The sequence below is a fragment of the Dromiciops gliroides genome, chromosome 5 (genome assembly GCF_019393635.1).
Source record: "Dromiciops gliroides isolate mDroGli1 chromosome 5, mDroGli1.pri, whole genome shotgun sequence".
NCBI lineage: Eukaryota > Metazoa > Chordata > Mammalia > Microbiotheria > Microbiotheriidae > Dromiciops > Dromiciops gliroides.
Genome location: NC_057865.1, coordinates 37,254,732 through 37,281,617, shown reverse-complemented (window position 1 = coordinate 37,281,617; position 26,886 = coordinate 37,254,732). Strand labels below are relative to the sequence as shown.

At 44.4% G+C, this 26,886-nt stretch overlaps 1 protein-coding gene across 3 annotated transcripts in view; it reads right to left on the bottom strand.

Moving 5' to 3' along the window:
• Window positions 1–26,886, bottom strand: part of RFTN1 (raftlin, lipid raft linker 1) — a 205,681-nt gene that overhangs the window by 85,181 nt on the left and 93,614 nt on the right. For 2 of the 3 annotated variants that reach the window (XM_043969256.1, XM_043969257.1), the window contains exon 4: window positions 13,810–13,921. In XM_043969256.1, coding sequence (XP_043825191.1) covers window positions 13,810–13,921 — 112 coding nt within the window. The remainder of the gene's footprint in view (window positions 1–13,809; window positions 13,922–26,886) is intronic. The other variant, XM_043969258.1, reaches the window with a different exon arrangement.

Genomic DNA, 26,886 nt, shown 5'->3' with positions numbered 1-26,886 from the left:
AGGCCCATCTAGAGCGTTCCCCATATTTTACAGAGAAAACTGAGGCTCTACAAAGGTGAAAGGACTTGCTCAAGGTCACACGTTTCCAAATCTAGCCCTCTTCCCATGACATCACATCGCGACTCAATGTGAAAGAAATACACTCTGTTCTTCTCTTTGTTATTGTTCAGTCATGTCAGTCATATCTGACTCTTCAAGACTGTATCTGGGGCTTGGCAAAGATACTGGAGGGGTTTGCCATTTCCTTCTCTGGCTCATTTGACAGAGGAGGAAACTGAGGCAGATAGGGCGAAGTGACCTGCCCAGGGTCACCCAGCTCGTAGCTCTATTTCTGCCCTTTCTCAAGTCTTGGGATTTGGATGGTAAAGATTTCGTAAAAACCACCTCCACCAGGTCCCTTCACTCCAGGCATGAGAGAGGTATGCACGGCGGAGAACATCAAGGACAAATTCACTCAGAGACAATCCCAATAACAATACTGACCATAGATCACATCTGCAGCGTGCCTTAAAGCATGGCAAAGTGCTAGGAGGGAGAGAGAGAGAGAGAGAGGAGAGGAGAGGAAGAGGAGAGGGAGAGGAGAGGGAGAGGGGAGAGAGAAGGGAGAGAGAGGGGAGAGAGAGGGGAGAGAGAGGGGAGGGGAGAGAGAGGAGAGGGGAGAGAGAGGAGAGGGGAGGGGAGGGGATGTGAGATGCTGGAGGGGCTATGGGAAAGCAGCTACATTCACGCCCTGTTTGCTGGTGGAACCGTGAACTGGTCCAGCCATTCTGGAAAGCAGTTGGGGATCATGCCCTCCAATCACTAAACTCTACCCTTTGACCCAATGATACCACTACTGGGTCTATGCTCCAAAGAAACCAAGGGAAGAGGAAAAGGACCCATTTGTGCACAACCATTCAGAGCAGCTCTTTTTGTGGCAGCAAAAAACTGGAAACTGGGGAGGGGGCACCCCTCAACTGGTTAAACAAACTAAAGTATATGAATGTGACAGAATATTATTAAGCTTTTAAAACAATCACAAGAGGGATGTTTTCAGGGAAACCTGGGACGACTTGTATGATCTGATGCAGATCAAAGTGAGCAGAACCAGGAGAGCAATTTATACAGCAACAAAAACGTTTTCAAGACAAGCTGCTTGGAGATACTGCGGAGCTCTCATCAACATCAATGCAGCAACCAATCACAATGCCAGGGACTGGTGGCAGAGCCTGCTACCCATCTCCTGACAGAGAGGCGATGGACTCGAGATGCAGAATGAGATGGGCATTTTTGGATAAAGACAATTAGGGATCTGCTTTGCTGGACTATGCATATTTGATACAATGATTTTGTTTTTCATTTTTTAAAGAGGGGAAGGTAGTTAAGAGAGAGAATAATTTTTTGTTAATTTTTTTTTTTTAGTGAGGCAATTGGGGTTAAGTGACTTGCCCAGGGTCACACAGCTAGTAAGTGTTAAGGGTCTGAGGCCGGATTTGAACTCAGGTCCTCCTGACTCCAGGGCCAGTGCTCTATCCACTGCGCCACCTAGCTGCCCCGTTAATTAAAAAAAAAAAAAACACAGCAAAATATTTTTTAAAAAAGAACCCTAGCTGCAGAGTTACAGGACTTTTATACACAGCCTATGTTGACCTTGGACAGGTTACTTCACCCTCTGGGCCTCAGGTTTCTCACCTGTCAAAAGTTAATCAGACAGGCTCCTACGTCTCTTCCAACTCTAAATCTATGATCCTCTATGAATCTTATAGGGAAGAACATGCAAGTATAGCTATCCCCACTTGACAGGTGAGGAAACGGAGTCTCAGAAAGGTAAAAAAAGTTTTGCCCAGGCTCACATACCTATTAAATGGCGATGCTAGGGTTCAAATGCATGAATCCAGTAACCAGTGAAGCCAAATAAGCACACACTCTTCGACCCTTGTACATCTGTTCTGCCAGCGAACAGGTCTCCCTTCCGAGTACAAATTCATTAACACAAGCGTACCCCCTCTCCCACTTGACGTGAGAACCTGAAAGTGCCTTAGATGCCCAATCTAATCTTTGGGACCAAACATCTCCTTTGTCCAGGAGGCCAGAGTAGGGATACATACACAAGTTAATAATCTTTCATGAAATCCACAGATCATGATTAAAATCAAGAACAAGACAGGTCAATCATTATAAATGGGCAATGCAAGAAGACCGGAACATTATCATGATTTGGAGTCAAGATACTGACTGGCTGTGTGACTAGGGGCACTTATTGCTCTGAATGTCAGTTTTCTCACCTGTAAATTGGGGATAATAATATTTTGGGCACCTCCCTCACAGGCACTGTGATAAGCATTTTTACAAACGATGATATGTAAGCACCTTGAAAGGAAGAATTGTTTCATTCCTTGTCTTTGTACCCCCAGAACCTAGCACAATACGTGGCACATAGTAGGAGCCTAATAAATGCTTACTGCTGGACTACTTTTTTTTCCTTATAAAAAAAAGGGTTCAACAAGAAGGAAATAATTGTGATATAAAAAATAAAAGGGGGCGGCTAGGTGGCGCAGTGGATAAAGCACCGGCCCTGGATTCAGGAGTACCTGAGTTCAAATCCGGCCTCAGGCACTCGACACTTACTGGCTGTGTGACCCTGTGCAAGTCACTTAACCTCCATTGCCCCGCAAAAAAAAAAAAAAATTTCTTATTGATGTCTTTTATTTATTTATTTTTTGCGGGGCAATGGAGGTTAAGTGACTTGCACAGGGTCACACAGCCAGTAAGTGTCGAGTGCCTGAGGCCGGATTTGAACTCAGGTACTCCTGAATCCAGGGCCGGTGCTTTATCCACTGCGCCACCTAGCCGCCCCCAATAAGAAACTTTTTAAGAAAGATTATATAAAACTGTTCTTCAGTTTCCCCAACTCATCAAATAGAGTTAGTTAGACAGATTAACTTTTCTTTTTTATTTTTTTTTTTTTGGTGAGGCAATTGGGGTTAAGTGACTTGCCTAGGGTCCACACGGCTAGTAATTGTTAAGTGTCTGAGGCCAAATTTGAACTCAGGTCCTCCTGAATCCAGGGCCAGTGCTCTATCCACTCCGCCACCTAGCTGCCCCCAGATTAACCTTTAAAGAATGCTATTAAAAGAATGTAAGATCCATGAAGTCAAGGACTATATTATTTATGACTTTGTATCCTCCAGACCTAGTACAGAGCCTGGAGCATAGTAGGTCCTTGGAATGAATAGTCCATAACACTAACATACTCCCAGTCAGCAGAGCATTAAAGAGAAGGCTAATTGTGCCCTCTGACACATAGTAGGTCTTTAATGTATGCCTAGTGACTTGAAAGGAATGGAATGAATAGTCAATGAATAATACTAAAGAGAAGGCTAATTCCTCCCTCAGAGGATGCTTTCTCAGCTCCATCTGCTGTGTCCCATCCTGTTATGCCAGAATTCTGTCACTACTTCAATTTCCTTGGCTACAGGGCAATTGTTCAGTGAAGGCCCCATTGGAAATCATTCATGATAACCTAAAGACTTCCCACTGATACAAATAATGGGGGCTCTTAAAACAATGCAGGCATCTAAGTGGCATTTTAAGGGCCCCAAGAGTTTGTGTGTTGTTAGTGGGTGGGTTTCTTTCCTATTGACCCTAAGCTATTTTTATTTTTTTTATTATTATTATTTCATGGGCTGGCGCCCAAGAGGAAAAAAAAAACCCACCCAGAACCTTATGAAGCCGTAAAATCCTAATACTTTACATGGTCAAGTTCCATTTCCCTGGAAGGGAATTAAAATGCAGTCACATCATTAAAAAAAAATCCATCAAGGAAGGCAAAGGAAGGTGGTGAGCCAAACTAATCTGATCTGCGGAAATGTCTCCATCTTAAAAACAAGAATGTCCAGGGGGGTCTCCGCAATCTAGGGGGAAAGCAGAGAGGACCGACAAGGTCCAGGAGTGTGATTTTTAAGCGAAAGGAACCCCTGCCAGTCTTTTCCCTATTCTGCCCAGTCTGGATTCATGACGAATCTTAGGGTATTGATCCAATTGGAAAGGTGGGGAGAAGTGTAAGCCAGGGAAGCTAATGAATGAATAATGGAATTTTAAAAGTATTTATGGGGACAGCTAAGTGGTTCAGTGGATAAAACATTGGCCCTGGATTTAGGAGGACCTGAGTTCAAATCCGACCTCAGACACTTGACACTTACTAGCTGTGTGACCCTGGGCAAGTCACTTAACCCTCTCTGACCCCCCCACCCCCCCAAAAAGTATTTATTTAGACCTTACAACTTGCCAGGCATTGTGCTGAACACTGGAGATATACTTGTTTAAGCTCTCACTCTGGAATCAAAGGACCTCAGTTCAAATGTCAACTCTTCCCCTTGTGACCTTGGACAAGTCATTTAACTTTTTCCAAGCCTCAGATTTGTCAACTGTACAACAAAGGATTTGGACTATATGAGATTTGAGGTCCCTTCAAACTCTAAATCTGAGATCCAATGGACAGAATGACAAGAAACACACCAAATGTATTTTTAAATAGATTTGAGAGGTTTGGAGGAAGAACCAGACTTCTGTACTAGGAAAACTACCCAACAGAAAAGCAGCTGATTTAATTTTAGCATCTATTAGCAGCCACTGCAGATGCCAGAGATGATCCAAAGGGACCATACACACGTTGGTCTTTTGTAAAGCTTAAAAACTAGATGAGAAAGAAAGAGAGAAAAAAGAGAGAAGGAAATAGAAACAGAGACAGAGAGAGGGGGAAGGGAGAGAGACAGACAGACAGACAGACAGGGAGAGACAGACAGACAGAGAGAGTGGCGCTATGTTCAGCTATTATAATAAGGAGATCAAGGTCAACATGTCTGACCACCAGCACAGTTCTGCGGCTACACCTGGGGAGAAACCATGCCCTCTAGAAAGGGTGAGCACGGACAAGTGGGAGAGAGTAATGGGAAATCCTGGAGAGAGGACAGACACAGCCCTTCTCAGGGAGGGCCTGGGAGTCCTCGGAGATGCCCTAATGCTCCCTAACTCAACAGAACTTTGCTGGAATCCCAAAAATGCTCTCTTGGAGGCCACTGATGACCTATAATGCCAGGTCCAATGACCTTTTCCTCCATCCTCATTCTCCATGGCCTCCCCTCTAGTGACCCCTCCTTTCTTTGCCTTCTCCTGTCTCCTCCTAGTTTCCATCCATCCATCCATCCATCCATCCATCCATCCATCCATCCATCCATCCATCCATCCATCCATCCATCCAGAGTTTATTAAGTGGGGATAGGTGGCACAGTGAATAAAGCACCTGCCCTAGATTCAGGAGGACCTAAGTTCAAATCCCACCTCAGACACTTGATACTTACTAGTTGTATGACCCTGGGCAAGTCACTTAACCCTCATTGCCCTGCCCCTCCCAAAAAAGAGTTTATCAAGCACCTACTGTGCACTGCAGTGTACTTGTTGGTGGGGATACAAATGCAAAACCAAACCAGTCCCTGTCCTCTAGGAGCCCCCACTCTAAAGGGGTAACACTACATACATATACACAAATACACAAAACTGGGGGCGCTAACCCTCCTGGGTTCTCCTCTCTCTCCTGATTACTCCTCATCTGGCTCTTCATGGTCTCTTCCTCTTCTCTTTCTCTATTCTGCTGCTCCCCACCCCCATCCCTAACCTCTAGTGATCTAACCCACAGGCCACTTCCTATCACCTGTTCCTGTCTCAATGACCCCCCCCCCCCCACACACACACCTCTGTGTTTAATCCTGACTTGTCTCTAGGTCTCCAGACACACATAGCCAGCCACTCGCTTCTGGACGGCTCTGCCCTCAGCATCCAAAAAGTGCCATTCACCTTCCTACCTTCTCTCATTCTGTTCACGGCACCATCATCCTCCTGGCCCCACAAAATGGAAATTTCAAAGGCATCTTGGACTCTCCCCTCCCTCCTCCCAAGAGCTGAGTGTTGGGGGATTTTATCACCACAGAATCCCATGGACTTCGTACCCCATCCTCTCCCCCATTATGTCTTCTTACCACTACTACATCACTTGTCCAAATCACGTAATTAGTAAGCATCTGAGGCAGGCTTTGAACTCGGGTCTTCCTGACTCCAGGCCCAGCACTCTGTGCCACCTAGCTGTTCAAGAACCTCTAATCTAGAAAAGATAAAGTTACTGATCCCATACCAGCCTCAAACATCCAGAGGCCACACTTCTAAGCCATACCAAGGAAGCCTCCTTTTACTCTTCAGTAAGAGGAGAGAATGCCACTGAATGAGGGGCTTTTCTGCTCAAAAATTGTACACCTCAATGACCCCTAAGGTTCTTCCCTAGTCTAATGACATGGGCTAAGCTAGAGAGGTCATGGGGTCCTCATTCTGCAGGTGAGAAATCCGAATCCTAGAAAGATTAAGTGATTTGACCAAGGTCACCCAGCTGAGTGTCAGAACCAAGACCCAAACTGCTCTTTCCCCCCAAATTCTCCTCTTTTGAATAGTGTTTCTCACTGAGCTGTTTATAGAAGGGGTGGCGGAAGGAGGGTTAAACATGGTCTGATGCTGAATTAAAAACTTCACCTTAATTAAAATGAGGCATCTGTGATGAATCTGCAGAAACAGGGATCTAAATCATCAATAATCAGGCAGAAAGTTAACGATGATTGAAGCACCGGTGTGCAAAGTTCCACAATCCTGGGGATTTCAGGTGTTCCTTCTCGACAAGCCTCTTAGAGGAAAAACCCTTGGAGCTTCCTCTCTTGGGTGAAGACCTCCCTCGGCATCCTCATTTGGCTTTCTGAAGGTCACGCTTCCTCAACCATGAGATAAATAGCTTCCTGTGTTATTTGGGTAACTCGGCTAATGGAACAACTAATTCTCTCCCAGAAGACACCCCATTATTCTTCCCATGGCCACCCAAAGAATAGTTTCATTTTAGAGGGCTGAATTTTTCATGCTCTTAGACAGGCATCATAAGGACGGCTAAGGCAAGGACTGTCCCCCTTCCAAGCTAACTATGGGCGAACTCTGCAAAGGGACAGAGACCAGCTATGAGAATGATGAGGCCCTGCTCCAAAGTCCCCACTCTGACGCAACTATGGGCTTTACCCTCCTCTTCCACATCTCCAGTAAAACATGTGCTGGTGCCCAGAAGATCCAGAAAGAATCTTGGGAATTGCCTGGTCCAAACCTCCCATTTCTAGATCTGGACCCTGCATTTGGAGTCCAATTAAGACAGCAAGGATTGGTTTTAGGAAATAAATCAGTTAATTAGAAGCCCCGAGTTGTAGTCATTTTTTGATTAGTTGCATGATCTGCAGTCAGTCAATAATAAGCATTAAGTGCCTACTATGTGCTGGGAAATATATTAGGTTACGGGAAGAGAAAGACCCTCTCCCCAAAAACTCAGTCCCTGCTCTGAAGGAGCTCACCATTTAATGGAGGAGACAACATAAAGCCAATTATGCACAAACAAGATACATGTGGGGTAAATTGGAGACAAAGGCTGAGGGAAGGCAAAGGTTAAGGAAGGGTTTCTTCCAGAAGGCTGGATTTCTGTTGAGACTTGAAGGAAACCGTGAGTAGAGATGAGAAGGGAGTTGGGAGATGGAGGGCTAGATTTGAGGAATTACAGGAAGGTCAGATCACTGCATCATAGAGTTGTCTTGACTTGTTTCAAGTGAGCAGTTATGTAAAGTCATCAGCCTCACTCTCTCTTCCAGTCATCACACTCCAACGACAAGACAAAAGCCAGGACAACCAGTGATGGCCAAGGATGCCCTGGGTGACCCTGGCACCTACAGTGTCTGACCAAGCTCTCCACGCCCCACAGTGCCTGCTTTGGCCGCCTTCACGGACACTGGAACAAATTATGCTCATTCACCCATTCCATCGGGGAAAGTCTTCACACGTAGACATCCCCTGGGTCTGGGACCTATACTCTCAACCTGCTTTGGCCCATCTGCAGAGCCCGTTTTACCAGGGTGTGGTCACTGCATGTGCTGCAGCTTCTTGGAGTCACAGGTGAGAACTGGGTGAATCAGATGGACACCAAAGGCGGGTGGGCAGCCTTGAAAGGGGCTCGGCAAACATCTCTGGCTTTTAAAGCCCTTCTGTCTTTCCAGGATGATTTCACACTATTCCCCCTTAAGTATTCTATGCTCCGGCCCAACCGGCCCAATGTCTGTTTATCAGTATTTGCCATTGCCCATCCCCATCCCACCCCCTTGTCAGCCTCCTTCCTCACCCCCACTTCTTGAAATCCCCCCCCCTCCCTTCAAGGCTCAGCTTCAGTGCCGCCGCCTCCAAGAGACCCTTCCTGATTCTCCCCAACACCCCCACCCTCGCCTGAACATTACTGTCTTTTTCAGTATCTATTTTGCATTTACTTGTTTGTGGTTGCAACTGCTTCTTCCTAGTAGAATGGCAGCTTTTCGAGGGCAGGGGCTGGTTTATTTGTAGCCCCCAGTGCCTAGAACAGGGCCTGGTACAACTATGAGGGGCAAGTACACACAGCTGGTGGAGCTGAACTGAGCCGAAGGAAGTCCGGATTAAATTCTGCTCCCAAGCTTCAGGGAAGCAGGAATTCATTCAGCTCGGTGTCTGCCTCCAAGACCTTCCCATGCTTCATCCCGGGAGGCTTCTTCCCTAGGACTTGGAAGAATCCCTTTACATCTGTGCCCAAACCTGGGACTGAGATATTTGGTGGCCCCCGTGAAGTCATCCGCATAAAGAGCCCAGAGAACGGGACACAACAGGGAGGGAACAATAAAAAACACCGAGGCAGTTACCCAGATTTCATCTGACCAGCTTCCTCTGGAGCTGGATAGCGTGTTGTCCCAAACAGCTAGATGCAACGGCCAGACCGCACTTAAAGGAATACCATCATCCTTCCACAAGCCCCTTCATCAACCTGTGAAAAGCCATTCTAGGGGCAGGGGAGGGGGTGGGTGAGTATAAGAATAAGGGCGAGGAGGGGCCAGAAAATCAGCAAGCACTGTGCTCATTTTATGTGACACAGAATCCGGTTTTCCTCATTGTGGGAATAATGACCCCCGCCCCTCCCATCCCGACACCTCCTTCTCCCTCTCCCTCCCTCTGTTATCCAAGTGCTGGGCTAATTTAAAGCATTTGCTTAGAAAAATAATGCTATAGCATTGTTCTCTCAAGGAAGAAGGGAAAAAAAGTCCAATGGTTTCCAGCTTCTAACCGATGTGCGGAGAACAGTAGATGCACAGACAAAATGTACAGTGACAAAATGAGTTAATTACCATCTCATCCAGAGAGGCCTCTTTGTCAGAGCTACAAGTCGTAATTTCACACAAAATAATGACCCAGATAAAGAGTAATGGCTTCCAGCCACAGCAACCACTAACTTGGGATCATTTTCTCATGACGGAATGGCAATTAACCAGTGTCACCGCTATATAGAAATAGGGACCGAGCTATTCATTAAGCAATTAAAATGAAAATATGAATCCTTTTGGGTCCCTTTAATTTCTGTAAATGTGCCTATCACCGGGGGCTACGAGTTCTGATGTGTGTCTAGGTCTTTTCACACGGGCACACGTTCTCTGAGATGGAGGAGAACTGCTGACTTTGGAGAGGGGCGTAGGGCAGAGGGCTCCCCTCTTCTCCCAGCTGCCATACCCATATCAAGCCCTTTTGGGGAACAGAGAAAAGGAGAGGAGATGAGGATCCAAGTAGGACCCCCCTTTTCCCTTTTAGCCCTAAAATGGACAAACACACAAGCAGGAAGATCTGGGTCCATCAATTTCAACACCATGTCCATCAAGCTGAGAAAGGGGGGAAAGGAACTCTGCCCTACCCCGGAAGTCAGAGGCAGCAGCTTCTGTCTACTTCTAACCATCCATCATGAAGTGAACTCTTTATAGCCGCCAGCCACCATCGCCTCTCACAGAAAGCAGCAGAGAATCTCAAATGCAAGTGTCCCAGCCAGCTTTCCTCTTCTGAATGCCAACATCTGGGGAAAATTGATTAGCGGGTCTAGACCTTAATGTTCTAGTGAAAAACTATCTACCTAACACCTATCTACCTATCACCTTTCTCCCAAGGGTGCTGCAGGGGTTTAATGGGCCAATTAGTTAAAAATTGAATTAATGAAGGAGAAAAACAAGATGACGGCAAAAGCAGTATTAAGTCAAAGCATTCTGTAAATAAATGTAATACGAAGGCCATCATAAAAACGACTTATGAGTTGTTTAATAATGAGTTGTTCACAGGTCCATCTGCATTGTGTTTGAATAATGCCCCCTGGATCCTCAGGTGAGTTATCTCCTATTCTATATATAGATATGATATATATGCATATATATATATATATATATATGGATGATATACCCACAACACAGGGGGCTTCCTCATCTAAGACATCATTAGCAAAGTTCTAAATAACAGATCTCTTACTCAAAAGTCCACTGTTAAACCCAGGCACACAAGGGTGTGTGATCATAACATCCTTTGATCAACTGATGACAGGTGAAAGGTGGCTTTGGCTGGGGAGGGAGTCTTATGCATGTGGACATGCACCACAGCCCAGACAGGTTCATACCTGGACCAAATAACCTGATTTGCCTGTCCATCCCCTAAATGGCAGGTAACTCCCTTTTATGGGGAGGGTTCTAATAAATTCAGAGGGACTGCAATTTCCCCTGCCTTCATTACCAGCTCAACTTAAAGTAGCAACATATGAGGCAGGTGGCAGAGATTACCAGAATTGAGGGGTGCTCAGAGGCTACCTTTTTTGTTCAGTTGTTCCAGTTGTATCTGACTTTTTGTGACCCCGTTTTTTGGTTTTCTTGGAAAAAATAGTTGGGAGTGGTTTGCCATTTCCTTCTCTGGCTCATTTTACAGGTGTGAAAACTGAGGCAAACAGGTAAGTGACTTGCCCACAGTTACACAGCTAGTAAGTGTCTGAGGCCAGATTTGAACTCAGGAAGGTGAATCTTGCTGACTCCAGACCCGGTGCTCTAACCACTGCATCACCTAGCTGCCCTGAGAGGCCACCTAGTCTGACCCATATCTAACCAAGAATCCCTTCTGCAACATGCCCACTGACTGTGTAGCCTTTGTCCAAAGATGTCCAGTAAAGAGAACCCTGCTACCTCCTCAGGCAGCCTGTGCCACTTGTTAATTTTTCTAATTATCAGAGAGTTTTCCCTTACATCAAACCTAAGTTTACCCATCATTCAAATTATGAAATGTTAGGAGTGGGGGAAGGGGTGGATTGAGGTAACTCACAGGGAGGAGAAAAGGCCTAAGTATAAGACAGGCAGGGTTTATCTTCCTTTAAATTCATGTAGAAGAATATTTATCGCCCCTCCAATCTTCTCCAATAAGCATTTATTAAGTACCTAATAGGTAGAAAGTATTATGCTAGGCCCTAAGGATACAACCTAAAAAGGAAAAAAAAAAAAGACAGTTGAAGCCCTAAAGATCACCCCATTAGAGTGTAGGCTCCTTGAGGGCACAAACTATCCTTTGTTCTTTTTGTATCCCCAGAACTTAGCAGTGTCTGGCACTTAATAAATAGTAGGCACTTAATAAATGTTCATTAGCTAGGACTAAATTGTCACTAAGCCATCTTCTGTGTATATTTAAAAAAAGACTTAAATCTGACATTGAAGTCAGAATAAACGACTGACATCTGTGGGGTTTGGGGGCTGATATCTCATACTATTGAATGCCTCACCCTGAGCATCTCTTTGAGAAAGAGTCCATGATCTTTTTCTTTTTCTTTTCTCTCTCTCTCTCTTTTTTTGCAGGGCAATGGGGGTTAAGTGACTTGCCCAGGGTCATACAGCTAGTAAGTGTCAAGTGTCTGAGGCCGGATTTGAACTCAGGTACTCCTGAATCCAGGGCCGGTGCTTTATCCACTGCGCCCCCAGCTGCCCCCCCCCCAAGATCTTTTTCAACAAACCACCATGTGACCATGACTTCCCCAGCCAGCAAATCTGAAATTGACTATTTGAGCCTGAGTAAAAGATTTTACATTTAATCCCATTGAATTTCTTCTTCTTACATTCATCTCAATGCTCCAACCTGCCAAGAACCTTCTGGATCCTCACTCTGTCACCTTGCGTGTTAGCCAGCTCCTCTCCTACCCCAACCCTAGCTTTGATGCCAGTGAGTCAAGGAGGATGAGGCAGGAAACTGAGTTAAACCTGCTGGACTTGGACCGTGCAAAAATACAAAACTTTCCATTGTGTCAACTGCTCTTGCCTATCTTACATCTGTCCTGTTAGACAGGGTCAGCCAGGCAATGCTCCAATTTGGCTAAGACGAAAATAACAACAACAAAAATACCAAAAACATTTTTCAAAGTAGTGTATTTACTAGTTTAGAAAGAGCCTCAGTCCCTCCAACTTTTCCACAAAAAAACACAGGCGGCCTATGACCTTCTTAGACAACTATTTTCTAGAATGTTTCCCTATTAGTCGGGTCACAGACCAAATTCCATTCTTGGGATGTGTACACACTGGAAAATTAAAGTACTTGATTTCCAAAAATTCCAGAGAGCAGCGTGCTCAACAAAGAGAAAAATGATTTGTAGAAACACTAGGTGAGTGTTCAGCCTTTTGGCTGGTGACATCTCTATACGAAAGCAGAACCATGAATTCTTCCCTTTTACAAATAATAAATAGACTTGGTCCTCAGTTCTCCTGGCGCACCTGCCAACGACTCTGATGTGAGTGATTCCCCCCGATTTCTATAGCTCACCTCTGAAGTGTGAAATTAGATAGTGCAGAGGGTAAAACCCAGTGTCAGCACCCTCCAGAATGAGGGGGGAGCCCATAGAGAGGGAGCTAAGAAAACACAGTAAGAATCTACAGACACACCAAGAAACAGTTGCTAACATCTTAGTCCTCACAGTGCCATCTGAATTACACCATGGAGCCATATGGCATTAGGAGAGTTTACATTAGGAGAATGTAAACCTTTGGAGGGCAGGAACATCTCACTTTTCTATCTGTATCCCTCGGGACTGAGCAAGATACCTGGCATGTAGGTGCTTAATCAATGCATGTTGATACAGCAAAGAACAGATTAGTGTGAAAAAATGAAATACAGTTTTCAGTCCCAGCCCAATGGAAATATTTGGTGCAAATTCCAGTTGGATTCAGGTGCAGCATTCAATCCACTGCACCACCTAGATGGCGCCAGCTATCTGCTAGATGGCTCGATTCAACATTTATTAAGTGCCTACTGCATGCCAGGTACTGGGCTAAGTTGTTTGTCCTTCATTCTTTCAAAGAGGACTCTGACATCTGGAGGTGATGTCATAGCTTGCAGTGAATTAAGTGAGGACGCTCTGTGTAAGGTCACCAGTCTCACTCTCTCCTCTAGAGCCACCTGGGTCCAGTGGCAAGATAGATATCAGGACAACTGGAGATGGCTCCAGATGTTTAAGGGAATTGGGGTTAAGTGACTTGCCCAGGGTCACACAGCTAATAAGTATCTGAGGTGAGATTTGAACTACCTAGCCGCCACCACCCCCACTGGCTAAGTACTGGGTACACAAAGACGTAAATGAAACAGTCCCTGTCCTCAGAAAATTTGTGATCTACTATTCATGAGACATTACCAGCCTTGAGCTCCAAGGAGGTGGCTCGTTCACTGGTCCTTCTACAAAGAAAGTGGTTCCCACGGGTCGTATTTCCATATTCCCATGCTCACACTGATCTAGGGCTGGACGGACCCTGATCTGGCCTCTAGCAAGGGCCTTTTCCCAACACCCTCTGGCATCGGATCTGCTCAGTCACAGCTACCATGTGCGTAACATCTAATCCATTGTTTCCTGGCCACAGTACTTACTTTCTTAATGAAATTCGGGATGATTTTTTGGTCTGTCAGGTGATCCAAGGAAGAACAGCAATCTAATTCCAAGATGTATCCTTCATTATGAAAATCGTTTTTCTGGGATCTGCTGAGACAGGAAAAACAGACAAAAAATTTTGAGATCCTATGCAAAGGAGAAAGAGAGGGAGTGGGGGGGGAGGAGAAAAGAGAGAGAGAAGAGGGAGACAGACAGAGAAGGAGGGAAGGAGAATATCTTATGGTCACTGAAGCTCTCTGTTACCTTTTTTTTTTTTTTTTTTTTTTTTGCGGGGCAATGGGAGTTAAGTGACTTGCCCGGGGTCACATAGCTAATAAGTGTCAAGTGTCTGAGGCCGGATTTGAACTCAGGTACTCCTGAATCCAGGGCCAGTGCTTTATCTACTGCACCACCTAGCTGCCCCCTCTCTATTACCTTCTTACAAGTAATTGTCCACTAACACTCCCCTTCAAGAAAATAATGACTGATGGATCCAAAAAAAAAAGTGAAAGCCACTAACAGGTGATATTTATACTGGGTATCCCAAAAGTCTTAGTGCAGATGTAAGTTATTAAAAGCTAAGTTTTACACTATTAAAACTTGAAGTGGTACTAAGACTTTGGGGACAGCCTGTGTCGATCTTTATATATATTCTCTGGTCTGAATCTCCTAGCAACTCTAAGAATTGTGTACCACAGGCATTATTATTCCCGGCCTAGAGATGAGATGAAAGTACTTGCCCACCATCACTCAGCCAGTAAAGTATCCAAGGCAGGATTCAAACCTGGATCTTCCTGATTCCAAGCTTAGCATCCTATCTATTATGCCATACCGTCTCCCATATGTAAATATCCCTATGTACACAGTCTTGCAGAAATGAAATTAAGACTGCTGAAAAACAAAGTGGGAGAATACAGCTCAAGAAGATATCAAGGCCAATTTTCCCCAGGGATGAGTGCGTGCATATATTTGTTTTCATGTCATCTCCCCCATTTAGACTGTAAGCTCCACGAGGGAAGGGACTTTCTTTTGTCTCTTTTTTTTTATCCCTAGTGCTTAGCACAATTGCTGGCACACAGTAGGTGCTTAATCAATGTTTACTGAATCACCACTTAACATAGCGTGTGGTGCATAATAATTGCTTGATAAAGGCTTGTTGATTGATTCTATAACCCAGGAAGTCGTACCGCTGGCCTCATTTTCCAGACTGTCAGTCTGACTGGTGAATATTTTAGAAACACATACTCCCATACATATTATTCAAATATCAGCTCTGGAATCCCTACAGGGTAAAGGCAGGCTACATGAATAACTGCCTAATCCAGCACATGAAAAGTTTATTTCTAGGGATCTTCAATAATTAAGAACGACCGATGCTGCATGTGAACCTCAGCTCCATGGCACGGGGCTTGTGATTTACATGAGATCTGAAATGAAAATGAAAGGGCTGAGGAGAGAGAATGAAGAGAGAGAAGGGGACAGAAAACACGGGAGGTGTCAGGCAGATTCTCAACAGAGAATGAATGGAAAACCATGAGTGAGGATCACAAGGGATGAGATGGTATGAATGAGCTACCGCGGAGGCACAAATTGGCACCCTCTCTGAAACTTAGGAGACCCAGAAAGCTGCATGAAGTATCGAGAAGAGAGGTGACATGCCCAGGGCCATACAAAAGTGCGGATAAGGGGTGGGATCTGAAAGGTGGTTTTCCTGATGTAGAGACCAGCTCTCTATCCGCTCCCTAACACTCCCTCTCTATTTGATTGATTGACTGATTGATTTTTGCAGGGCAATGAGGGTTAAGTGACTTGCCGGGGTTACACAGCTAGTTAAGTGTCAAGTGTCTGAGGCTGGATTTGAACTCGGGTCCTCCTGAATCCAAGGCCAGTGCTTTATCCACTGTGCCACCTAGCTGCCCCTACTTGATTTATTTTTAAAATGCCAAGGAAGAGAGGGTAAATAGATCAATGTGTACATGGAGAGAGATTTCCAGTGCTCCAGGGCTCTGTCCTTTAGGGCTTTCTATTAAAAATGTTAACCAAGGGGGCAGCTAGGTGGCGCAGTGGATAAAGCACTGGCCCTGGATTCAGGAGTTCCTGAGTTCATATCCGGCCTCAGACACTTGACACTTACTAGCTGTGTGACCTTGGGCAAGTCACTTAACCCCCACTGCCCCGCAAAAAAAAAAAAAAAGAAAGAAAGAAAAAAAAATGTTAACCAATAGCTTGATGAGAGACAGACATGGCATGACTATCAAATTTACAGGCAGTACAATAAGGTTAAGAGATTTCAGGGGCTGGGAGACTCCCACTAGGACAACTGAGGAACCCAAGAGGTGGCAGACATCCCCAGCTATCAAGCCATTTGTTATCAAGCCCATATTAACACCGCTTGCCTCCCATTACAGTAACAGAATTAGGGCTGCTACACTGTCCTCCTGACCACCTCTGATTTCTCCTACAAGAGCATGGAAGTGAGGGTGCCAGCCCCCAAACCAGGGGTGAGCCCTTGCGGGCTGTAGTCTTTTGTCCTCAGAAGTCCTAGTTAGTGACAAAGCTTTGAGAGATCTTGGGGAAGGACTGACACCTCTCCCGGAGGAGACAAAACTTAGGGGAACAAGGAGGAGACCCAGAGTACTCCCTGTGCCTCTCACTGACTTTATCTGAAGGTGGGTTAGTCTCTGCTTCAAGCATTTCCCCTCTCTAGCCTCCCTCCAACTCGGCAGCCAATGAGACAATTCCTAGCACATGGGTCCAGCACACCCTTGCAAGTTATATAAGTACAAGCTATCTCCCCTGAGAGAATGTAATCTAAACTCCCTGAGCGCATAGACAATGATTTGGGGCTTTTGTCTTTATCTCCCAAGTACCTCCCACAGGGCCTGGTATATAATATAAGAGCTTAATAATTGCTTGTTGATTGACTGACTGAGAAAAAGATATAAAATTTGTAAAGTGTTTAGCACAGAAAGTACTTGGCACATAGTAGGTGCTATATAAATGCTCATTCCCTCTCCCCCCCCCCTCTCCCTTTGTATCCTTGGTACTTAGCACCGGGCCTGACAAACAGTAGGTGCTTAATACATGCTAGCTGACTCCCTGAAAGGAGGCAGTTTCACCACTAGTTGTGGAAGAGAGAGCCAATGAGCCTTGCATGAAGGCCAGGGGAAGGTAGAGATCGCACTGCCCACACAGGGTGAGGAATCCGTGCTCCAAGCCCTCCTAGGTTATCCCCATCCTGGCTTAGGAAGTGTCTGATAATGAGCGATGACATTAGGACAAATCCCCTTCACAAATCAATGGATTTCCACCATGTCAGCACAATGACCTCCTCCGAAGAGAAATCTGCTACAACTCCTGCACGGGATGGGGGTCAATCCTAAAAAGAGTTTCCAGGAAAATTATTTCCATTAATCGATAAACATTTCTATAAATTCCTACTATGAGAAACCTCAGTTGCAGAGGTTCTCAAAATGTGGGCCAGAGACCCTCTCAGGGGGTCTTCAAAGTCCAACTATTTTCATAATAAAAACAAGACATTTCAATTTTTAATATGGTAAATAATGATAGCACTAACACATAAATAAACAAGAGCTCATGGAAGGGGGTCCTCACTATTTTGAAGAGTGTAAATGGATCCCGAGAACCAGAAAGTTTGAGAACTGCTGGTTCAGTGAATACAGAAGCAGCCTCCGGGCCAGGACAGCCTGGTTATGTCCTTCCTCTGATGCATCCCGGCTGGGGGACCCTGGGCAAAAGGCGTCAGCTTCCCAGGGCTCCGGGAACCCCCCTGAGGCTTTAAATTGCTGGCTTTGGTAGAAGCAGAGTGAAATCACAGGCAGAGTCCCCGTCCCTATGCTGTGAGCCAAGCATGGGGGATAAAGAAGCAAAACAATCCTTCCTTTCAAGGAACTCACACTCTATGGAGCAGACAACATGTAAACTCAAAATACGTCTAGGAAATAAATGCAAGGTAATGGGGAAAGCGGGGAAGTTTCTTGTGAAAACTCCAGTTCTTTAGAAGAAGCTACTGGCCTACCCCTGAAATGATGCTGTGATGATTTCTATTTGAAGTAAAGGCACCAAAATTCAATTACAGCAATAAAAGCTAGGATTGCCAGCCACAAAATGTAATTTCCAGAGACAGGGGAGATTAACTGGAAGCAAAACTATCTTCTCTCTTCACTGATATTTGAAGACCATAGAGTCAGTCTTTAAGAAAATAAAGATGGCGTCTCAACAGACACTTACGGCATTGGGTTTTTTGGTTTGTTTTTTCGTGGGGTAATAAGGGTTAAGTGACTTGCCCAGGGTCACACAGCTAGTAAGTGTAAGTGTAAGTGTCTGAGGCTGGATTTGAACTCAGGTCCTCCTGAATCCAGGGCCTGTGCTTTATCCACTGCGCCACCTAGCTGCCCCCTATAGCATTGTTAAAGCAGAAAAGTATTCCTTCTGAAGGCAGTGAAGTTCCCCTCCCTTCCCCTTTCCCCCTTCCCTAAAAAGGGATTCTTACAAACCTACCCTATGAGCCTCTGTTCCAACCACTAGTTTTCTTTGAACAGAGACTTAATTTAATTTCAGCCACCCTATCTGGGGAAGCAGGTGTGAAGAAACCTGTTCCTGTTTGATGAATGTGTTGTGTTAAATGGTTTAACTTTAATTAATTAATCCTTGCCCGGGTTGTCTTTGGAAATCATTAGGGTCCCTTTAAAAAAGCCAAGCTTTTGGGGCAGCTAGGTGGCGCAGTGGATAAAGCACCAGCCCTGGATTCAGGAGTACCTGAGTTCAAATCCGGCCTCAGACACTTGACACTTACTAGCTGTGTGACCCTGGGCAAGTCACTTAACCCCCATTGCCCCGCAAAAAAAAAAAAAAAAAAAAAAAAGCCAAGCTTTTGAGTCATGAGGAGTCATGACTTGGGGTAGAGATTAATGGAGAAGTAGCTGGGGCACACAAAACAACCACTAACATCAGTCATTTGGTCAATCAACAAGCATTTATTAAGCGCTAACTATGCTCCAAGCACTGTGCTAAACTCTGGAGATTCAAAGTTCAGAATACAAAGAAACCCAGGGCACCCAATCAGAGAGCAAAGGCTTATGAAAAGAGCTTATGGAGAGCACACACTTAGAATAAAGAAGGGAAGACAGGGAAGGTAGAAACAGGTTAGGTCTACTGGGTGGAACTGGGCACCCCACATCAGTAAAGTTTGGTGGGCTATTTTTTGGGGGGAGGGGGGGCTTTCATTTGGAGACAGGGAGCTTGAACCCTGGCCCCGGTGCTGATTCTTACTAGCTGGGGGAGGGAAGACAGATTCTGGGTATTACTACTGGTCTTAATCTAATAGGGTGATAGAGGAGATATGGGCTTCTTCCCATTGGGGGCAGAGTGTCGGGGTTACCCCTCAGGAATCAAAAGTATTTCTTTGGCACTATTTCCTTTTTCTTTTCTTTTCTTTTCTTTTTTTTGCAGAGCAATGGGGGTTAAGTGACTTGCCCAGGGTCACACAGCTAGTAAGTGTCAAGTGTCTAAGGCCAGATTTGAACTCAGATACTCCTGAATCCAGGGCTGGTGCTTTATCCACTGTGCTGCCTAGCTGTCCCTTTGGCACCATTTCTTTTTTTTTTTTTTTTGTGGGGCAATGGGGGTTAAGTGACTTGCCCAGGGTCACAGAGCAAGTAAGTGTCAAGTGTCTGAGGCCGGATTTGAACTCAGGTGCTTTATCCACTGCGCCACCTAGCTGCCCCCCCCTTTGGCACCATTTCTAAATTTTATTTTTGTTTGATTTATTATTTTTTTTTTTTTGGTGAGGCAATTGGGGTTAAGTGACTTGCCCAGGGTCACACAGCTAGAAAGTGTGAAGTGTCTGAGGCTGGATTTGAATTCAGGTCCTCCTGAACCAGGGCCGGTGCTCTATCCACTGCGCCACCTAACTGCCCTTTGTTTGATTTTTTTTGTCTCAATTATTACAAATTTTACAAAGATAACAAATTTCTTTTTACCTAAGCGTTGGCAAGGCCTTTCCCAACTTGGATTCTACTATTTTTTATCCTGAGTGGGGCTTAGTGATGTGGGGCATTCTGTGTCTAAACCACTGAGCCTTTTGTGACACCTGAGAGAGAGGCACCAACTACTGATGGCAGTGGCTATAGGCATGGGCATCTCCTAGAGGAAAAAAAATGTTTGTCAAAAACCTTGACCAATAACAGGAATGCCAGATCACTGGACCCTTCTTAAATAATGGTATCCCCTAAAATTTTTTAAGTGACTCAAAGCCTCCCCAACATGAGAACTCTTAGCCCTATTTCCCAGCACCATCTAGGAAAAGTCCTGAAGGTTGAGTGACTTCCCCAGGGTCACACAGCTAGTAAGTGTCATGTGTCTGTGGCTGGATTTGAACTTGGGTCCTCCTGAATCCAGGGGTGGTGCTTTATCCATTGTGTCACCAAGTTGCCCCTTCAGTTGACCCTTTTTTTTTTTTCTGGTGAGGCAATTGGGGTTAAGTGACTTTCCTAGGGTCACACAGCTAGTAAGTGTTAAGTGTCTGAGGCCAGATTTGAACTCAGGTCCTCCTGACTCCAGGGCCAGTGCACCACCTAGCTGCCCCTTCAGCTGACTCTTGAAGTCAGTAAGGGATTCTACATGGCAGAGATGAGGAGAGAGGGAGTTACAGGTAGGAGGCATGGCCAGTGTAAAAATAACGGAGGCAGGACATGGCATGCCATATCTGAAGAAGACAAAGTCAATGTGGCTAATCCATAGGTTGATCAAAAAATATTTATTAAGCACCTACTGTTTGCCAAGCTCATGCTAAGCACTGAGGATACAAAAGAAGGTAAAAGACAGTCCCTGCCCTCAGAGTGCTTACAATCTAATAGATACGGAAAGGGGAGAAATACACAGTGAGGATGTTTCCATGGACATCAAAGGGTGCTCCCCTCCTTGCTTTTTCCCCTACCCCTTTTATGTCTTATAACTTATGTATGGCCAGATAAGTTAGAATTAGCTATACTGGAGAAGTGGGCTCTATACAATCTTTAAAATAGAGTTGTAGCCCCCTAAAATGCCTACCACATGGTCAGCACCTACAAATGCTTTTTGTATTAAATGAAAGGGAAGGTAGTCCTTAAAATGAGAAAAAACCCTACCAAACAACAAACCGTCTGCTTATCGATGTCGTACTCACATAGTCTGAGAACTGGAAGGTAACTGAGAGATCATCCATCCGCTCCAATCCCCTTCGCTTTGCAGATGGGAAACAGAGGTCCACAGAGGATTGTTTTTGCCATTATGTGATCCTACCTACTTCTCGGCACTCGGCTATTACGGTGGTCCAAAAAAGCTCATCCGGCTGTTAGGAGGACCTTATCCAGCTCACCCTGTGTTGACACAACCTATGTGTTTGTGCCGTTGCTGGGGACATAATCTTTGTTATGCTAGTCAACCGTGGCTATTTTCCAGGGAGCCATGATGAAAGAGCAAGCTCTTCTTCCTAGCACTTGAAATATTTCAAATTATCAGTTGGCTTGAGGGTTTTCAAAAAGCTTGAGAGTGGCATTCTTTATTCCCAAACAGGGTCCCTTAGAGACGGGGAGACATTGAGTGCTTGCTCCATCCGCCTTGAGTGGATCTGGGAAGAGTTGAATGGACCCCCAGTAAGGCTTCTGAACAGCAATTATTCTTACAAAGACATTAAAGGGTCTATTTTAAAATAATAAACACGTAACAGATCTCACACAAGTCCATAAATCCCTCAGACACCCGTCAGAGCACCCAGTTTAAACAATGTCCTCGTTTTCCCATGCCTTCAACTACAAGTTGGAATGTGTGTATGTGGGAAAGACAGAGAGGCAAGAATGTGTGGGTGGATCAATAGACTTGTTTGGGGTGGAGTTTTTTTGTGTCATTTTTGAATAATTAGAAATTGATGGAGGCAAACAAAAGTCTAAATTGCCAGGCAATTTTCTAACTAGAAAAAAAAATGGCAGAAAGCAGATGATGGGTCAAGTTCTTGATCTCTTAGAAGCAAGAGGAAAACTAATTAGCTCTTCAAAGCAATTTCACAATCAACCAGAGAAGGTGCTCTTATAGGGTCCAAAATTTGTTTTTGTTTTTAATATTCTGAGGGCAATATTTCAATGATTGGTTTTCTTTAAAATCCAATGTATTTTATCTTGTCCATTTATAAACCTCGCTCTGAGATGGACTGCGAAGGTTTGACAAGACTTCCAAAGAGGTCCATAACACAGATACAAACCCTGGCTTAGAGTGATGTAACAGGGAAAGGGAGACAGGGCACATAATGCAAAGGATTTGGTGGTCATTCAGCATTAATTCCAAAGAATACCACCATAGAGATTATCCGGCTATGGGTATGCCACAGTCTCAGGAGAATCAAAATTATGGGTCAGCGACAAGATAATGAAGAAATGTATCATGGGTGTAAACAGGCTATGATAAAGTCTTAACAAATTCCAAGGATGAAGTGGGCCCAAAGGGTAAGAGGGACAAAGGATACTGGATGAACCATCCATCCATTAAAGTGGTACCCATGCAACATCCAGAGATTTAGAGGAAGATGCCCAACATGGTTGATGCTCCCCCCAGGAATAAGTGATAGACAAGGGTCACACAGGACTAAAAGGTAAGAACCATTCCAACCTAGAGTTGGCTATCTTACCTCAGACCAAAAAAAGTACCTCAGTCGGTTTAAATGTTTCAATACAAGGTCAACTTATATGAGGCAGCAGAAAAAAACCCCAAAGTGACAAATTATATAAAGGATGTCATGAGACTCGAAACGTATGAGGTGGAAATCAGAAAAAGTCCATAAAAAGTTTCACTACCTTTTATTCCCTCCCCCATCCCCAGCACCCCCACTACTTCCTCTTCTATCAACACACAATGACCACATTTTGGAATGACCACAATACTCCATAAATAAAGGATGACTCGGATGATGTCACCACCAAGGGGGCTCACATCAAGAAACAAATGGTATAATGTGGGTGATACCACCATGGGTATCCAACCATCTACTGAACCCTGGCACTGATTCTAGATGAACCAGTGGCCAAAGCCATAGTCTAACCAAAGCTATTTGGGCCATTTGTCATTTCCTGTCCAGATGTTTGCAGTTAGGCCTCCTTTCATGGTAGATAAACCATTAGCAGCTGTGTAGTCTGAGGATTTATATATTAAGAGGCCAAAAATAAAGGGAAAAAAACCCATCATCTTTAATGTCTCCTACATGCTGTAGCCCACTAAGGACTTTCCATTCCCACAGAATTGTGAAATGGGAAAAGGGGGGGCAGAGAAGGGGGATGGGAATCTAGAGACTGAGAACAGGTTTGTGGCAAAGTTCCACTTCCCCGTAACCCTGCAAAAGGCTATCCACATTCAGTTATTTGTGTTTCCTTAGAAATCTCCATTTATCTTTTTTTTTGGGGGGGGGTGAAGCAATTGGGGTTAAGTGACTTACCCAAGGTCACACAGCTAGTTAAGTGTCAAGTGTCTGAGGCTGGATCTGAACTCAGGTCCTCCTGAACCAGGACCGGTGCTTTATCCACTGCGCCACCTAGCTGCCCCAATCTCCATTTATCTTAATATTTTCTACTGATTAAGAGGGTATTCTTGACTCACAACAGTGAGGAGGAGGTTATTCCTGGATCAAAACTGGGAAAGGGGGCACTATCTTTGTGAAATTCTGGTTTGTTACAGTGAGAGGGGTCTCTATCTTTAGATATCCGTAGCCCACAATGATGAGAAGGGACACCATCTTCAGATATTCCTGGCTCACAGCAATGAGGAAGATGCCATCTTTAAATCATCCCATAGAAAAGTCATTTTTAGAATAATCTAAAGAGGCAAAATGGGTGTCCCAGTGGACCAAGTCCGGGTTAGTGAAGTTCAAAGGCACCTGGGAAGAAGCCACCTGTCTATCTGCACATAACTTACAAGCGTCAACTCTTCTAATCATCCCTAAGGTTTATTTTGTCAAGTTATTTTTTCATTCTCTAATTCTCAGGAAGTTGTTCTGCCTCAGATCCCCTATATCAGTTTGCATGAGATGTACACCTATTATAAATTCCTTTAAGGCAAGAATAAGTATTTTAAGATCATAGATTTAGAGCTGAAAGGAGCCTTGCAGGCAATCAAATTCAACTCCTTTCATTTACAGATAAAGAAACTGGGGCCTATTTGTCCATAGGTAGTGGATGGTAGGGCTGGGGTTCAAATTCAGACCCTCTGATACAAATTCAGTGTTCTTTTCAATGCAATGCAACTTTTCCATCTAAATCAGTAGCTCTAGGGGGCAGCTAGGTGGTTCAGTGGATAAAGCACCAGCCTTACATTCAGGAGGATCTGAGTTCAAATCCAGCCTCAGACACTTGACACTTACTAGCTGTATGACCTCAGGCAAGTCATTTAACTGTCATTGCCCTGTCCCCCCCCCCCAAAGAAAATCAAGCTAGCTAATGTTTTATCTATTTTATTAGTCTTTTCAAAAATAACTGTTAGCTTCATCACCTCAATGCACTTTTGGGGGTTCAATTTTATTTCCTCTGATTTTCAGGATTTCTCTCTATCTACTTACTTATTCATTCATTCATTTGCTTATTTATTTACTTATTTTGTGGGACAATGAGGGTTAAGTGACTTGCCCAAGGTCACCCAGGTAGTAAGTGTCAAGTGTCTCATGCCAGATTTGAACTCAAGTCCTCCTGAATCCAGGGCCGTGCTTTATCTACTGTACCACCTAACTGCCCACAGAATTTCTATTTATTGTGCTTCTTTTAGACTTTTGCCTTTCTAGGATTTCTTTTTCAGTTGCAAGCATAATTCATTGATCTCTTCACACAAAATCACTTAATTTTTTTTATTTAGATGTTCTGAGTTGTTAAAAAGTTCCAGAGCCATAATTTGATGAACTGCCCCAAGATTGGTACCCTTTAGTCTACAGACTGAATCTGACCCCTTTAGAAACTACAAAATGGCTAAACGATGAATTTGGTCCACGGGGTACAGTAATGTCACCCGGAAAAATCACAGAGAAAAGAAGACTGCATTTGGAGCTCGAGGACTCGAGTTCGAATTCCAACTCTGCCATCTGCTCCCAGTATGACCTTGGAAAAAGCAGATGACCACTTTGAAATTCATATTCCTCATCAGTAAGATGCGAGGGCTGTATGAAGTCATCTCAAATGTCCCTTCCAACTCTAAAAGTCTATGTGCTTGGATCCATCTTGTAGACACAATTGTGCCTCTTAATCTCACACCCAACTAGAGACTCCAGCAAGGTAAATCAATGGGTTGAGGCCTTGGCCAAGCCCAAGGTGGCACCTGCCTTTGAGAAAGGACCACGATTTTGGCCAAACATCTGTGTGCACTAAGGTGCTGCCTGGTGAGCCGAGGGGTATCATTCTATTCCTGGCTCAGCGACTGACCCAGAGTGTGCTTCAATTCAATTACATGCCTGCTATGTATGAAGTCTTATGATTGTACAGTTTATGAACCTCTGCTTTTCTGACTTGCTAAGTGGGAATAACAGTGGTTGGAGAGAATGGAAAACACTTGGCATCAGGAGCAGGAAGGTCAGTGTTCATTAGGCGTCTCTTACAAGCTTGGTGGATGGTGCAGTGTTCTCCTCTGTTTAAATGAGTGGTCTGTCCAATTTATTAAAAAATTGAACTCAGGAGAGCAGCTAGGTGGTGTGGTGGATAAAGCACCGGCCCTGTATTCAGGAGGACCTGAGTTCAAATCCAGACTCAGACACTTGACACTTACTAAAAAATTGAACTCGGAGTCTCTCATTTGCCTTTATCGTATTTTTCCTTGTCTCATATCTATTTGTCGATGCACATTCCATCCATTAAGGTGGCCTGACATAATAGACTGCCTTTGGAGTCAAGAAAACCTGTCTCTGATCCATATTGGCTTTGTGACTCTGGGTAAGTCCCTGAACCTCCCAGTGTCCTGGGAAACTCTCTGATACTCTTAAGTGACAGATGAGTTGTCCCTCTGCATCAACAGAAGGAACTTTCATCCTGTGAGTTCCCCTCCTTGTACCAGAGAAGTCAAACACATAGCTAGAGGGCTAAGCTGTGAGCAAAACTCCCCAGTGAGGCCTGGACCACATTAAAAGGTAACTGGGAGGGGCAGCTAGGTGGCATAGTGGATAGAGCACCTCCCTGGAGTCAGGAGTTCAAACCTGGCTTCAGACACTTTCAAGCTGTGTGACCCTGGGCAAGTCACTTAACACTATTTGCCTCGGCTTCCTTATTTATAAAATGAGCTGGAGAAAGAAATGGCAAACCACTCCAGTATCTTTGCTAAGAAAACTCCAAATGGGGTCACGAAGAGTCGAACACGACTGAAAATGACCAATGCATGTGCCATGCATTGTGCTTACAAATACACAGAATGTTAGTTCTTAGGGAGCTAACATTTTAACAAGGGAGACAGCACCCACACATATAAATATATTCAGAATACATATAAAGTAAATACAGCGTAGTTAGGGAAAGAGGATACCATCGATTGGGGGGGTATAGGGCTTGGATCCAAAAGGTTTCCTAAATTCTATGTCAAGAAATATGTTCAGGGGCAGCTAGGTGGTGCGGTGGATAAAGCACTGGCCCTGGATTCAGGAGGACCTGAGTTCAAATCCAGCCTCAGACACTTACTAGCTGTGTGTCCTTGGGCAAGGCACTTAACCCTCATTGCCCTGCCCCCCTCCAAAAAATATATATATGTTCCATAAGTATTAAGCAAAAGATGTAACAGAGATATCATGAAGATTGTTTATATCACTTTAAGGGCATACAGTTATAAACTATAGTGTTTTCAGACCCATGGAAGCTGATATTATAAAAATTATTAAATTATATTATAAAAATACAAGTGATTATTTTTTCTTATCTTTGAAGTCGCTTTAGACTCAATGTTATGACTCATGAATGAGCTCATGAGATTATTCACAAAACTAAATCATATTTGCAGCACTTAGTCATTCTTTGTAAAAGGTGTCCCACTTTTAGCCTTTTGTTAGAGATCATTCAGTCAGAAGACAACCC